General features: G+C 42.2%; 1 protein-coding gene across 3 annotated transcripts in view; it reads left to right on the top strand.

The window, feature by feature from the left end:
* The window catches only part of TEX2 (testis expressed 2), a 107,121-nt gene that overhangs the window by 60,000 nt on the left and 31,509 nt on the right, over positions 1-15,612 (top strand). For all 3 annotated transcript variants that reach the window (XM_060133252.1, XM_060133254.1, XM_060133255.1), the window contains exons 3-5: positions 5,637-5,837; positions 6,813-7,152; positions 8,427-8,674. In XM_060133252.1, the coding sequence (XP_059989235.1) occupies positions 5,637-5,837; positions 6,813-7,152; positions 8,427-8,674 (789 nt within the window). The remainder of the gene's footprint in view (positions 1-5,636; positions 5,838-6,812; positions 7,153-8,426; positions 8,675-15,612) is intronic.

Genomic DNA, 15,612 nt, shown 5'->3' with positions numbered 1-15,612 from the left:
GCAGCTTGGCCCGTGGCAGAGGGTGACCTGTCCCTGTCAGAGCTGTCAGCAAAGAAGGACAGCCACATCTCATCTCAGAACTGTGGCCACGCGGGCGGACGCAGGCTGTGGCCCAGTGAGAACTCTGTAGAGGGCTCAGGTGGTAGCTCAGGCTGCTGGGTCAAGAGCCTGGCTTTGTGGCTAAAAACCAATCCCTGAAGCACTTGGAAACAGTTGCTCTTGTTAACCAGATGTAAGAATTTGATGAGGAACAAAAACTGAGCAGCTGTTTGTTAGACTAGTGCAGAGTGATGGCTCTTCACCTGAGCAAGCCTGTAAACGGATGAGCTGATGCAGGGCTTGTGTCCCAACACGTGTGCCTGTGTCTTGTCTTTTTTCTACTAAAAATCAAAGGAATAAGCTAAAAGTGTTATGTAAGTTTGTTCACAAGTTGAGTATCTTTTAATGATCTTATAGAACTATAAGAGTTTTAAAAACTTTAGCCTTTTACCTAGATTACTTTTGTTCTTATTCCTGAGTTTTTAATATTTGATGTTAGCTTTTTAAAGGGGTTTTGAATTTCTAAAATAGAATGTTTCACCTGGAAACAGGTTTAGATTATCTTCTCATTCAATTAGGTAAAGCACCTACTAACACTGCATAAACCTGCATGTATGGAAGAGGAAAGAGGAGGGTTTTGACCATTCTGGTTGAGCCCAGTGTCTAGGTCTGAAAAGCTGGAACCCAAGAATTGGGCATGGGCTGTCTAGTAGAGTAGTCACCAGCCACATTTGGCCATTGAGCAGTGAAGTGTAGCTAGTTTGAACTGAGATGTGCTCTAAGTGTAAAATACATAATGGATTTTGAAGACAGTACAAAACAAAGAATGTAAAATCTTATAATTTTTAATATTTATTACATGTTGAAATGATAGTTTGGATATGTTGGGTTAAATAAAATACATTGTTAAAATTAATTTCACCTGCTTTTTTCTTTTTTAGTGTGGCTACTAGACAATTTAAAACTACATATTTTCATGATGCACATTTATGGCTCATGTTGTATTTCCATTGGATAGTGAGTGCTTCCCTGAATAATTCTGCATTTTCTGACTTAGGAAAGAAAAAATGAAAGCAGTTGGATAGAAACAATCTTTTATTCCTAAATTTCTCTTAATTCATAAATCAAATAATTAATCTGTCCAGTCGCAGGAGTTTCGAAAAGGGGAAATTCTCTAAAAATTACTCTGTTTCTCAGAGGCTGTCTTATTATTTAAGACTAACTTAATAGTATAATGCTTGTCTTTTTTTCCCTTCAGCCTTTCTAGTCTGGTGGTGACTGGATGATAACTGTAATGTTGGGAATTTTGTCGAAAATTCCAGAGCCATGTTAGTTCTATTGCCTTTTTTATACATCTCCTATAATCTAACATAGCTGGGAACTAATGAAAAATATTTTATATGGAGATATTATTGCAGAAATGTTTGTCATATCAAATTATGATTGTCATAATTCAAAAGTCATTAAATAAAGGGTGAGCATCTCAGCTAAGATGTTGTGATGGACCCACAAATGTATCACACATATTCTGTATCCTCAAGTAGCCTCTGCTCTAGCCAGGAGGTATACATTCAGAGTGAAATGACTCAAAAGAGCAATCCCAGGTGGGGACCATATGGCCAAATGGCTTATAAAGGACACTGATAGCAAGTTGCTATTTTAATTTCATAGTCGTTCCTTGACCGTTAGAACTTCTTAAGCACCAGTCCCTCCTTCCCTCCCTCCATGGATTCTTCTTGGTTTTAGTAGCACTGCATGTAAACTCAACCTGGCCTTGAGCATGGCTCTGAAGCAGCCTAGAAAAATCAGATCTGCTGCAAGTTCTCTATTAATCTAGTTGCCTTTAGAACTTTAAGCCTAGTAAACCTGTTATATGTAAGAAAGTATTTTCTGCAACCAAATTGGATAAAAAGAGAACTGTGGATTATATGTCAGGAGATGTTTAGCGAAAAATGTTTGTGTTTAAAAAGACAAATAAATACATTTATAGAAAACTCTACCCAACAACAGCAGAATGCATATTTTTTTTTAGTGTACGTGGAACATTCCCCAGATAGGCGATATTCTGGGCCATAAAACAAGTTGAAAAGAACTGAAATTATACAAAGCAAGTTCTCTGACTATAATGGAAGTAAACTAGAAAACAGTAACCGAAAGATGTCTGGAAAATTCTCAAATATTTGGAAATTAAACATACTTCTGATTAGCCATGGGTCCAAAGATAGTCACAAGGGAAAGTAGAAAATATTTTCAATTGAATAAAATTGAAAATACAGCAAATCAAAAATTGCAGCTGATGCAGTGCTTAGAGATAAATTAATAGCAATAAATGATTATATTAGAAAAGAAGAAATGTTACCAATATCAGGACTGAAAGAGAGGACATCACTACAGACTCTACAGACATTAAAAGAATAATAGGGAAATATTACAAACAACATTATGCCCAGAAGCTGGATAACTTAGATGAAACAGACAAATTTCCTAATAAGATAAACTATCAAAGCCCACTCAAGAAGAAATAGATAACCTGAATAGTCCAATAGTAACTAAAGAAATTGAATTCATAGTTTAAAACCTTTCTACAAAGAAAACTCCGGACCCACATGGCTTCCATGGCAAATTTACCAAACCTTTAAGGAAGAAATATTAATTCTACACAAACTCCTCCAGAAAATAGAAGGAACACTTCCCAGCTCATTTTATGAGGCTAGATAATAATACCAAAAGATACCGCAAAAGACTATAGACCAACTTCCTTCATGCACTTGGACAAATGAACAAAGCACTAGCAAACCAAATTCAGCAGTGTATGTAAAGGATAATAATAGTGTTGTGCTGGTAAACTGGCTCTCCGGTTGGTGGGGGGAGCCCTCTTTGTACTGATTTCCATGGTGTAAATCTCCCACCATGGCCAGTTGCAAGTTACCAACGTAAGGTCACTGAATGTGGAGTTGGGAAAAGATGTGTAGAATCAGCTCTCATGAGCTGGTATAGTCCAGCTTCAGCACGTCATGACCCATGCATAATCTTCCCAAGAATGCGAACTGTTCAACGTTCAAAAATCAATGAACGTACTTCACCATAATAACAGACTAAAGAAAAAGACAAAAAACTGTGAACCAAAAATCATGCTTAGTTCTATACTTAGCAAAATAAGCCCACCCAAACTGATGCTCCAGCAGCTCAGTCCACTTCAGGCCTCACTGTGCTCTGTATCGCTTGTCCCCTGTTTTGCTTCATTGCTTTGATCATTGCTGTTTCTTTACAAACACCTAGATTACACTCTCTTCCCATGGCCACTGCTTACTCATCCAGCATTTTTTAATAGATGCAATGACTCATTGGGAGGAGGGTGAGATATTCCTAGCTCATGCAAAAGATTTACTGAGGTGTATAAATCCATATAATTGGCTCATAAATTTCACACACACACACACACACACACACACACACACACATACCCCCAATGATAAAGAAGCATGTTTGTCCGTTTTTATTTCCAATAACACACTCAGGATATTCTTTGTGAGGACTTTTTTTAAATAGTTACTCTAGTGGGGTCATAGGATGGTGAAATGAAGACCAGTTCTTCTCTACTGTTTTGGGAGTACCCTTGGGTCAAGAATGTTGTTGTTGTTTTTAAACGTCTTTATTGGAGTATAATTGCTTTACAATGTTGTGTTAGTTTCTGCTATATAACAAAGTGTATCAGCTATATGTATACATATTCCCTCCCTCTTGCATCTCCCTCCCACCCTCCCTATCCCACCCCTCTAGGTGGTCGCAGAGCACGAGCTGATCTCCCTGTGCTATGCGGCTGCTTCCCACTAGCTACCTGTTTTACATTTGATAGTGTATATATGTCCATGCCACTCTCTCACTTCATCCCAGCTTATCCTTCCCCCTCCCCATGACCTCAGGTCCATCCTCTACGTTTGCGTCTTTATTCCTGTCCTGCCCCTACGTTCATCAGAACCTTTTTTTTTTTTTTTTAGATTCCATATATATGTGTTAGCATACGGTATTTGTTTTTCTCTTTCTGACTTACTTCACTCTGTATGACAGACTCAAGGTCCATCCACCACACTACAAATAACTCAATTTCGTTTCTTTTTATGGTTGAGTAATATTCCATTGTATATATGTGCCACATCTTTATCCATTCATCTGTTGATGGACACTTAGGTTACTTCCATGTCCTGGCTATTGTTAATAGTGCTGCAGTGAACGTTGTGGTACATGTCTCTTTTTGAATTATGGTTTTCTCAGGATATATGCCCAGTAGTGGGATTGCTGGGTCATATGGTAGTTCTATTTTTAGTTTTTTAAGGAACCTCCATGTTCAACATCAGTAATCATTAGAGAAACGCAAATCAAAACTACAGTGAGGTATCACCTCACACCGGTCTGAATGGCCGTCATCAAAAAAATCTACAAACAATGAATGCTGGAGAGGGTGTGGAGAAAATGCTGTTCTTTTTTAAATCTTTGTATCAACTCCTGACACACTGCTTGGCACATAGAAAGATTCACTGCATGTTTGGATGAATGGATAAATGAATAAAAGAGAATTTTGAGCATCCCTCACTTGCCGAGGCTGTCAATTCAAGATTTTAGTGTGAGACTCAAATACTCACCGTGGAAATGGCTATTCCTTGAGAAGAATGACAATCCCAACTCTACTGTAGTGATCTTCAGCATTTCTCTGCTCATTTCAAAGACATAAAGTGAGGGGTGTGGGAACACAGTAATTAAAATTCCCTAGAGAACTTCTTTTAAAGAGATCTGGACCACCCATATCATTTGAAAAAGTACTGTGGGGCTGGCAGAGTGTTAAATGATGAATACTGATTACAGCTATGAGACTAGCTTTAGCACTGTTTTGTTGTGTGTAAGGGTTTTGTGTGTTGTTCATACCTTCAACATGTTTGCTCTCTGTACTCATACGTTGATTCTTAAACATATTAATGGGTGGGGGGGAACCTGGAACACGACTTTATTCATTTAAGTTACTACATATCTTTGAATTTTGACATACCATTGATCATATCTGTGATTTATTTAATGCCTAAGTCTCGATCATCTGCTTCACTATGTGATTTCACTGAGATAGAAATGGGGAGTGGTATGGTAACATGAGTTAATATGGTCTGTGAAATTTCAAAGATTGTTTGCAGGTGGGCTGTGTCTGCTTAATTAAGAAGGCCAGACTGGGTGGGATTACTTGTCCCCAGAGGAGGTCAGGCCGAGACAACTTCTTCTGTTTACATGAACTAAACTTTTGAGTTTCCTGATTTGCCTTTCAGCTTTAAAGAAAAGAAAGAAAAGCTTTAACTATTTAGGAAAATGGACATTGTCATTCTCCCCCTAAATCCAGGTTTTTAGTTAACAAAAACATACCAAATCACCCCTCAGCACAATTATCCTTCAAGCTCAGAGACTTGTCTCAGCAACCTCTTGTCATCAGTAAGTTAATACTTGCATCGTAGTCAAGTTTGGTTTCAGTGCCCTGAATACCAGAGTGGTCATCATTTTCATACTGAATCAGGTGTCTGTTTATTCTGATTTTACTAAAGGAAGTTTTTCTCCATCAGGGATGGATGAATGAGATTTACAACTACGATCCAGAAACGTACCATGCGACTTTGACACATTCAGTCTTTGTTCGACTTGAGGGTGGGACCGTAAGGCTTTCAAAGCCCAATAAAAATATATCCAGGAGGGCAAGCTACAATGAAACAAAGCCAGAGGTGACCTACGTCAGCCAGAAAATCTACGACCTGTCCGACAGCAAGGTGAGCCCAACTAATTTGGAAGCTTGGATGAATGAAAAGCATTTGGAATCTTGGACGCGTTACTGTAATTTTTCCCCTTAAAAGGTTGTGTGTTTAAAGTATGAGTGTAATTTAGAGCAGTGCCTCTCAAACATTAATGTGCATATGAATCACCTGAGCATCTTTCAAAGTACAGAATCTGATTCAGCAACTATGAGTAGGGCCTGAGAGTCTGCATTTTTATGAGCTCCCAGGTGATATCCATGCTGCTGGTCCACAGATCACACTCTGAGAAGCAAAGGCATCATACACTCTTCTGACTTTGAGAGTTAATTTTTTTGGTCAAACAAAAGCCACGTGTGGTGGTGCTAGGCTAATAACTAACGCAAGCTCTGTAAATGTGAAAATTATGGAAAATTATGCAAAATAACCACATTTTGATAAAGTATACTTCTGCTTTTGAGAAATGTAAATTATTTGTTATTCCAAAAAGCTATAGGTTCTCTTTTCTTATAAATCTTGTGAGTGATCTTTGAGTTTCTCCAAAATGGCAGAATTATTTAAAATAGTTTTTTGACGAATTTATTCTTAACTTGTGGTTGATAAACTTGAGCTTCCCATCAGGATCTAATTTGATAAATTCTTCTTTTTCCCTCCAGCTTAGGTTTGGCCCAGGGTAATTAAACTCAGTTGATATCCAAACTTAGTTGATGATAATCCATTAACTAATTATTCTGCTACTGTTACCTGAAAATCGTAGATATTTGTAACTCGTGCGAAATTCTTGAATATCTACTTTCTGGAATTATTTTGAAAGATAAGTCATTTCTAAAAATTCTAGTTTCTAAAGTCACGTTATGGACAGGTGGTAATTCTTTCACGTTCATCATTTTAGTCAAAAATACTATGAAGTTTGCATTTGTGCTCTGCACAGTAGTAATGCACAACGTAGCCAATTCTTAATTTAGAGTGTAAATCCTTTCCCTTTCTCTGTAGATTTATCTTGTGCCTAAAAGTTTGGCTCGAAAGCGAATCTGGAATAAAAAGTACCCCATTTGTATCGAGCTTGGTCGACAAGATGACTTTATGTCTAAGGCCCAGACTGATAAAGAGACTTCTGAAGAAAAGCCGCCAGCTGAGAGGGAGTTGGGAGGCGAGGACCCTAAGAAGCCAACCCACCCTCAGGAGGGAACACGATCTGGCCAGCGAGATCAGATACTCTATCTCTTTGGGAGAACTGGCCGAGAAAAAGAGGAGTGGTTTAGGAGATTTATTCTGGCATCTAAGCTGAAGTCGGAAACCAGGAAGCCACCTGGTGTCTCTGGAAGTAAACCAGGTAATGACATGTGTGTTAAATGCTTATGTATTTTTAAAGGGCCCGTGGGAGAATCAAGAGAGAGTCCCGGGTAGGAAGAGAGGAAGACCACCCTGAACTGATGACTGTCTGCCACCTAAGGTGTATTCATGGGTTATTTGCCTTCTAGGCTGCTCACTGCAATACTTTGTACTGAATCATTTAACCAGTGATGGAACCATTTGCAGATATATTTTTTTTTTGACTTTGCTGGTTCCTTAAAGCTTATATCAATATTTATGTTTATGTACTGTGGCTCCTCTGAGAGAAGCAGCAGAAGGAGAACCCTAGTTATAATAAGAAGGCCAGTGAGAAGGCAGCTTATGCTCTCAAGCTCCTGGCCTTCAACATGGCCTCCACGCCTGAGATTGCCATCGAAGCACAGAATCCTTGGCCTCCTGACTCACTGCATTTGCCATCGATTACCCCGCCCCTCTGCTCATTTCCTATCCCTCTGTCCCATGTACTTTGCTTGGAACAGCACTGAATCTCTCACCGTCCTCCAGACATACTGTGCCCTGTCATTGCTTTTTGCGTATGCTGTTCCCTCTACCTGGAATGCTCTTCCCCCACCTAGGCCGGGAAAATGCCAATTGTTTCTTCAAGGGGCAGTCCAGAGGTCACTACCTGTGAAAGTCACTGCTGGAGGAAGCGCCTCTCGGCTGTTGGGCAGAGGGACTCACCCTGTCCCTTCTGCCCTGAAAGTCCTTTAGTCATGCTTCAGTACAGTGCTTATTACAGAAAATTGTGATTTATTTGCCTAGGTGCCCGAGTTCAAGGGCAGGGACTGTGTATGTCTTATTATTCTTTTTAATGTGGAGTTGGCCCAGAGAAAGTGCTCGATGAAAAATGTGTTGAATGAATGAATGAAAGATGTTTGTCCATCCACAGCTATGGCAATTCCAGTTAGCTTTCTGCCCACTTTCTGTGTGCCTCTTGGGCTGTGTCAGTCCTTCATCTGACCCCAAGAGAGCACCAGAAAAAAAGAAAAAGGTACCCACCAGATATGTATCATGGCTTCCATTCCTCTGAATTGTCTTGAAGAAGAATAAGAACTGTTCTAAAAAGTTATCTATCATTACAATGGAAGGTGTCTTTCAGGGTGGGAAATAACCTTATAAATATGTATATTTTAAATAGTCATTTATAGCATTTTAGCTGCTTTTCAACTGTACCCAGTGGAGTTTGCTCTGTGTTCCATTTCCTTGCCATCGTTTTCCTCATCTGTGTTAACAGCCATCACTTCTTTGCTCCAGGGGTTTTGCCCTCACACAGCAGACACAACAGTCCCTCGGGCCACCTGACCCACAGCCGCAGCAGCAGCAAAGGCAGCGTGGAGGAGATCATGCCCCAGCCGAAGCAGAAGGAGCTAGCGGGCAGTGTACGGCAGAAGATGCTTCTGGACTACGGTGTGTACATGGCCAGGTGTGTCCCCCAAGAAAACCGAAGCCCCCAAAGGAGCCCAGCGCAGAGTGCGGAGAGCAGCCCCACAGCTGGGAAGAAGGTAAAGCTGGCTGCCTGGGGGTAGCTTTTTTGCTCTTAGATTCGTTTCCTCATACATAAGCCCTTTGAGCGCCTCTTTTGTACCAGGCCCTGTTCTAGGCATTGGGGACACAGTGCTGAACCAGACAGATGAGGGCTGTGCTCTTAGGGAGCTTGGACTCTAGTCAGGGAGACAGCAAGCAGCAAACATCAGGTGCCAATAAGCATGAAAATAAAGACAAATAAGGGAGGATGGAAAGTGGCCAGAACTGCTGTTTTAGATTGGAGTCGAGGACAGCCTCTTTGAGGACGTGACATTTGGGCAGAGACCTGACCAAAGTGAGAAAGTGAGCCCTGGCGATCTGTGTGAGAGGAGCATTCCAGGTGCAGGGACCAGAAAGTACAAAGGCCCTGAAACAGGCCTGTGGTTGGAGTATTCAAGGAACTGTGGTGAGGTCAGTGTAGGTGACAGTGAGCAAGGGACAGAGGCAGGGCCTCGTCAGATCAATTCCTCGTCCGATCAGGTCATGGGAGGCCCTGGGAGGGTTTTGAGCAGGGGCTAATGTTGATCTGACTTGAGTTTAAAAAGTCATGTGGCTCTCCATGGAGACTGGAGAAGGGGCAGTAGGAGGCAGGGGCGGTGGGAGGTGCGTGGCAGCAGAGCATGGGGCTGGGCTGAGGTGGTCATAGCAGGTGGCGAGAAGTGGCGGCCTTGGGGACACTGTTGGAGGGGAGCTGGCTGGATTTGCAGATGAGTTCCATGCGGGATGGGGAGAACCAAAGGAGTCGGAGATTACCCCTAGCTTTTGACCTGAGCAACTGGGCCATCAGTAGGGAAATTCACAGAATCATTAGCAATAGAGGTCTAATTCCTTAATAACCATTGAATACTCAAATTCTCAGACTCCTCAGCTCTGTCCAGGGCTTTTGAAGGTTTACCATATGCATTATTTGCAAAATGTAACAAGCTGGACATTGACTCAAGATCATTTGTGATAAGATGACTCATATAAGCTGCCATATGTCAGACTCTGTCAGACACTGTAATAGAATTACTCTGATCCCTTGAACGGTCTTGCAAACCAGGTGGTATTCTCTCCATATTATAGATGGAGAGACCAAACTTCACAGAAGTTAAGTAGCTTAATGTCACAGTTGCTAAGTGATGGAGTGCACGAAACCTGATCTGAGACTCCGAGGCCCTTTGGCTGCCAGGACTGCCGTCTTGGTGGGTCATTCTCAGACTGTGCTTGCCCTGAGGCCTCCAGCCGCTACGCCCCCTCAGATTCTGAGGCACAGCCTCCCGCCCGTGGAGCACGAAGCCTGTTTCTTCCATGTTCAGTTACTAAAGTGTTTAACCTCTTATAGGGACTGTATTTCTGTTAACGGGAAGCATTTGGTACCATCCTCTGTGCTTTCAGGCTTTAGTCATTCTGTTGACCCTCTTCAGTGTGGAAGAGGCCCCAGAACCTTCAGCCAGCCTACTTTGTCAGGGCCGAAAAAGACCGTATGCCTTCGCTGGCCTCTGACCCACCGCCTCCCCCTCTGACCTAAGTTACCAGCTAGAGTGGGAAGCAGACTCCCTCTAAGCTAGAGCGGGGTAATAGAAAACTGCTTTGGAAATGTCCTGTTTACCAACAGTGAGTCCCACTCCCCCAATTCCCTTTCTGCCTGGGCTGTCAGCTGTCTGGATTCTCATTAGACTCAGGAAAATCAGGAGGAGAATTGTGTGATGTAAGAAAAGGATCTAATAAATAAATGCTTGCTTTTTAAAAAAGAGTTCTGTAAATTAAAAAAACAAAAGTTTTAGAACATCGCTTCCTCAGTATGTGTTACATGTGCCTGTTGTATCGCGTAATCACTGGGGTCTGTGGAAGCCGCAGGAGGGCCTGGGAGGTCCTGCTGGTACAGAGCCTGGCCCCTCAACCTTGCGCTGCTGTCGCTGGGGTGGGGTGGGGGTGTCTCTGGTACAAACCTTTTTTCCAGGTACTTAGCACTTAACCCCTTTAAACACCAGAACCTTCTTTTCATCTTCTAAGTTAAGTCTGATTCAAGTCTTTAAAAACCACATTGCACTTCCTGTCCCCCTTAGGCAGAGCAGGCAGGGATGATTTAATCTTTTTCCTGGTGATTTAAAGACTCAATACAACACATGGAAATTCAGGCCTGTTGTCCTGCAGGGCTATCGAGGTCAGGCCTTTCACCCCCGTCTGAACCATCCCAGACCACAGACTCTGCAGCATGTTCTGTCACTTGTCTGTTGGCTGGTGTTAGTGTGTGTCCTTCTAGTTGCCTTTCCTTGAGTGCTTATCCTCATCTCCGACCCCTACCCCTAATCTAATGGTTCTAATCTGCATGGGCTAGGCAACCAGAGAGCCAGAATTGTGTGAACACAGGCAACTGTCTTTGAAAGGGGGGCTTCTGAAGCAAGTGCGTGAGCTTTAGCGCTGGGCTCCCACGTCCACTTGGCCTGCCTGAAGCATGTGTGGGCCGCATCCTGGCTCTCAGGAGTGGTCTGGTAGTAGAGACAGTCATGAATAAGGTATAGGTGTATGTTTTAGTTATCTATTGCTGTGTAACAAATAGCCCCAAATGGGGTGGCTTAAAACAATAACAGTGATTTATTTTGGTCACAGATTTGTAATTTGACTGGGCCTAGCAGTGAAACCTTCTCTCTGCTCCATGCAGTGTCAGCTGGGGAGGCTGGACGGGGGGCTGGAGGACCTGCTTCCGAGATGGCACTTGCATGGCTGGCAGGTAGTTGCTGGGTGGTGGCTGGGAGCTCAGCTAGGGCTGGGAGCTGTGGGCCTCGGTTCTTCCCCATGTGGCCTGGGCTTCCTTCAGTGTGGTGACTGGGTTTCAAGCACAAGCGTCCCTAGAGAAAGAGCCAGGTGGGCTTTTTATGACCTAATCTCAGAAGTAAAGTAATGTCACTTCCTTCCTGCTCCATTAGTCAAAGTAGTCAAAAAGCCCTCCCAGCTTCAAGGAGAGGGGCATAGATTCCACCTCTGCTGAGCTGAGGGAGTAGCAAATGCTTAGAAGAGCATCTGGGATGGGAAGTATCATTGCACCATTTTTGAGAAATAAGGTCTGCTACAGTATTTATTCCTATGCTCTTTTTATTACTTTTCATGCTTTCCTTTTCAGTGGAGGTAGTTCTTTACTAGTTTCATTTCTCTTTAATTCTGTAATTCGAGCAGATGAGGACCTTCCCGCACCCCCTCTTTAATTTTCTTTTCTTTTCTGTGCCTGTGAAGCATTAACATGGTTCCAAAAACCAAAACCGTACAAAGACATATTCAGAAAAGTGCCGTCTCCCCCGCCCTTTTCCTTCTATTCATCCATGCCATCCCCCCACCCCCACCCCAGTAGTGAACCGGTCTCATTAGTCTCTGGCTCATCCTCTCTGGGTTCATTTCCCCTCCTGTCTTACTCAAAGGGTGGCACGCCATGGATACTCTTTTGCACGCTTTTTTCACTTACCAGTACATTCTGGAAATCACTCCACATCGGTTCTTAGATATCTCCCCATCCTCTTGTTTTTCAGCAACTGCAAAGACTGACTCCATTGTGTGAATGTTCCGTAGTATATTCATTCTCTTATATGGGCGTATGGGTGGTTTGTAATATTTTGCAATTACAAACAGTGCTGCAATGAACAACCTTGTATATGTGTATTTTTGTGTTGTTGGGGGTATAGCTTCAAGGTGATATCTTACGGGAATGTCAGAATGTAAACTCACGTGTAGTTTTGTTAGATACTGCCAAATGCCTCTGCATAAGGGTTGCACCAGTGTGCATTCCCACTGGTAATAAGAATGCCTGTTTCCCCACAATTTTGCCAAACGTGAACCTTTTGGACGTGGTCATTAGTGCTCATCCTTCCTGCCAAAGACGGCCAGGTTATTTCTTTGGGTTCATATTGCCTCTGCTGTCATGAGTCCAAGAGGAACTGAAAGGGCTTAGAGACACAAAGGAACCTTTGACACCTCTTCAAGTTACACTGTCACTTCATCAGTGTCGGCACCACCCAGACACTTACCCAGGGTAGCATGCCCCCTCCTCTTCTATACAAGGAGCTTGGGACACAGCACCAGCCTTTGCCCCACCCTGCTGCTGCTTCTTACAGGCCACGTTCAAAGCATCTCTCACCCTGAGGGCTCCAGGTCTAACGGCACCTTCCACACACTCAGCCTCCTTTCTCACACATGGCCCAGTGCTAAGCTGGGTCAGGAGGTGAGTAGGGCCACTGGTGGTCAGGAGCCAAACCAATGTTGAAAACAGCCAGTGATAATTAGTAGATGTAGACTAGGTTTGTATTAAACAATGCTAGAACACTTCTGGTAGTTATTCTTACCCATAATAATTAAAAACAAGTTCGGGGGATTCTGAAGTCACTTTGGAGCTCAGCATTTGAATTATAAAATACTGCTCTTTTGGAGGAAGGGCCTGGTTCTCCAGATGTTTAGTGATTAGTGATCGGTCGCTGAGCCCTGACTTGCCCTTGTGACTCCGCTTTATCTCACAAACACAGACTGTACCAGCCTCTGAAATCTCCAAACCCCTGTGATCTTGGCGCCATTTTCTCTCTTCTCAGGCAGCTTCACCTCTAGAATAGTGAGACCATGAGGCTGGCTGAGCTTGATCATCTTGTTGGTTTGAGGAGAAGATATAAACAGCAATTAAGAAAATGAAGAAACTCTTTTAAGAAATGTCTAAAGGTGGGATAGTATTACCCCTAGTGTTGGTACCTCAGGAAGGGAGACCCCACGGGCAGCCTGTGGATTTACTCAAAGGTGTGAGGCCAGGGAGGCTACTAGTTCTTTATGTCCTGAAGCAGCCTGCCTGGGAGGGAGGACCATTGGTGAGGCAGCGCTGTGCTTGTTCACCAAGTGTGAGGCTCTGGTGTTCAGATCACATCAGGCACTGCCACGCTCCTTTTCAATGGAAGGTTTTCAGAAATACTTAAAGGTCATGTAGGCTGCCCCAGGTTTGGAGAGTCCTGCCTTCATTATTGCTAGTTCCACTAATTATCTTGTTACCTACAAACTGGATCATAAGATACTACATCCTGTTTGGTGTTATCAGGAGATAAGAACTCAACAAAGCAAACAGGAATCAAACAGAAACCAGGAAATCTTAGTTGGCAGAATGGTTTCCCAAGGCTTCCCCTTTCCAAGCTCAGAGTCAGCTTTTTAAACATTTAAAAGTAGAATTGCAAAGTGTTTATCATACAATAAGTAAAAAATATAAAGCCATATATCCAATTTAAAAATAAATTTTAGGAAGGTTACAGACAAGAGTGCCAAGACAGTTCAGTGAGGGAAAGAATAGTCTTTTCAACAAATAGTGCTGGGGCAACTGGACATCCACATGCAAAAGAATGAGGTCAGACCCCTCCCTCACACCGTATACAAAAATTAACTCAAAATGGATCATGGACCTTAAGGCAAGAGCTAAAACTATGAAACTCTTCAAATAAAATATAGGAGTAAATCTCTGTGAATTGGGGCTAGATGTAAAGACTTCTAAGATAAGATACCAAAAATACACACAACCAAAGAAAAAATAGGTAAATTGGACTTCATCAAAATTATAAACTTTTGTGTGCAAACAGTACTATCAAGAACGTGAAAAGACAACCCACAGAGTTTGCAAATCATATGTCTAAGGGTTTTGTACCCAGAATATATAAAGGACTCCTGTAATTCAATAATAAAAGGTAAATAACCCAATTAAGAAATGGGCAAAGGATCTGGATAGATATTTCTGCAAAGAAGATATACAACTGGCCAGTAAGTGTATGAAAAGATGTTCAGTCATTAGCCATCAGGGAAATGCAAATCAAAACCATAATGCAATGCCACGTCCAAACCACTAGGATGGCTAGAATAAAAAAGACAGACAATAACAATGATTCATGAGGATGTGGAGAAACCGGAACCCTTGTAACAGTGGGAATGTAAAATGATGCAGCTGCTGTGGAAAGCAGTTGGTGGTTCCTCAGAATGTTAAACATAGAGGTTTATGATCCAGCAGTTCCACTCCTGTGTGTATATCCAAGAGAAATGAATGAAAATCTAGGTCCACACAAAAACTTGTACACAACTGTTCATAGCAGTGTTATTCACAATAGCAAGAAGTGGAAAACAACTCAAATATCCCTCAGTTGAAGAATGGACAAAGTGTGGTATATACACATAATAGAATATTATTCCATAATAAAAAGGAATGATGTACTGATACATGCTACAGCATGGATGACCTTGAAAACATTATGCTTTGTGCAAGAAGTCAGCCACAAAGGAACACCTATTGTGTGATTCCATTTATATTAAATGTCCAAAATAGGCAGATTCACTGCGACAGATATGTGGTTAGTTGCCTTGGGCTGGTGGGGTTGGAGCTGGGAGGAATGGGGAATGACCACTCGTGGATACAGGGTTTCTTTGGGGGTGATGAAGATATTCTAAAATTGATTGTGGTGATGCCCTCACACTCTGAACATACCAATACCACTGATGATGCTTTTTAAATGGGTGAATTGTATGGTATGTGAATTATATCTCAATAAATCTGTTTTTTAAAAAGGATACAAAACCATGTTAGTTATGCTTATTTTTTAAAGTTGTGTATTCTTAAACAAAATATATATATATATATACACACATTGAAAACAGACTGAAATATAGTTAAAATGTTTTAAATAAGTATATCTGGATAATGGGATTATGGGTGTTTTCTCTAGTAAATATGCTTGTTTTTGTAATCGGGGAAACAGCTAACCGGGAGGGTCTTCCGCTGTGCCCTCTCCTGGGCCAGGCAGCCCTTTGTGAAGCCCTCATGACATCAGATAGTGTGCGACCAGACCTTAGCAGCAAAGCCACCAAGCTGCCTTTGCCCTTAAAAAGCTGGGCTGATCGCCTGGCTATTTGTAATAGGAAAAGTTACACCACAAAA

The sequence above is a fragment of the Lagenorhynchus albirostris genome, chromosome 20 (genome assembly GCF_949774975.1).
Source record: "Lagenorhynchus albirostris chromosome 20, mLagAlb1.1, whole genome shotgun sequence".
Lineage (NCBI taxonomy): Eukaryota > Metazoa > Chordata > Mammalia > Artiodactyla > Delphinidae > Lagenorhynchus > Lagenorhynchus albirostris.
Note: the sequence above shows the minus strand (reverse complement) of the source record. Positions and strands in the feature narration are given on the sequence as shown.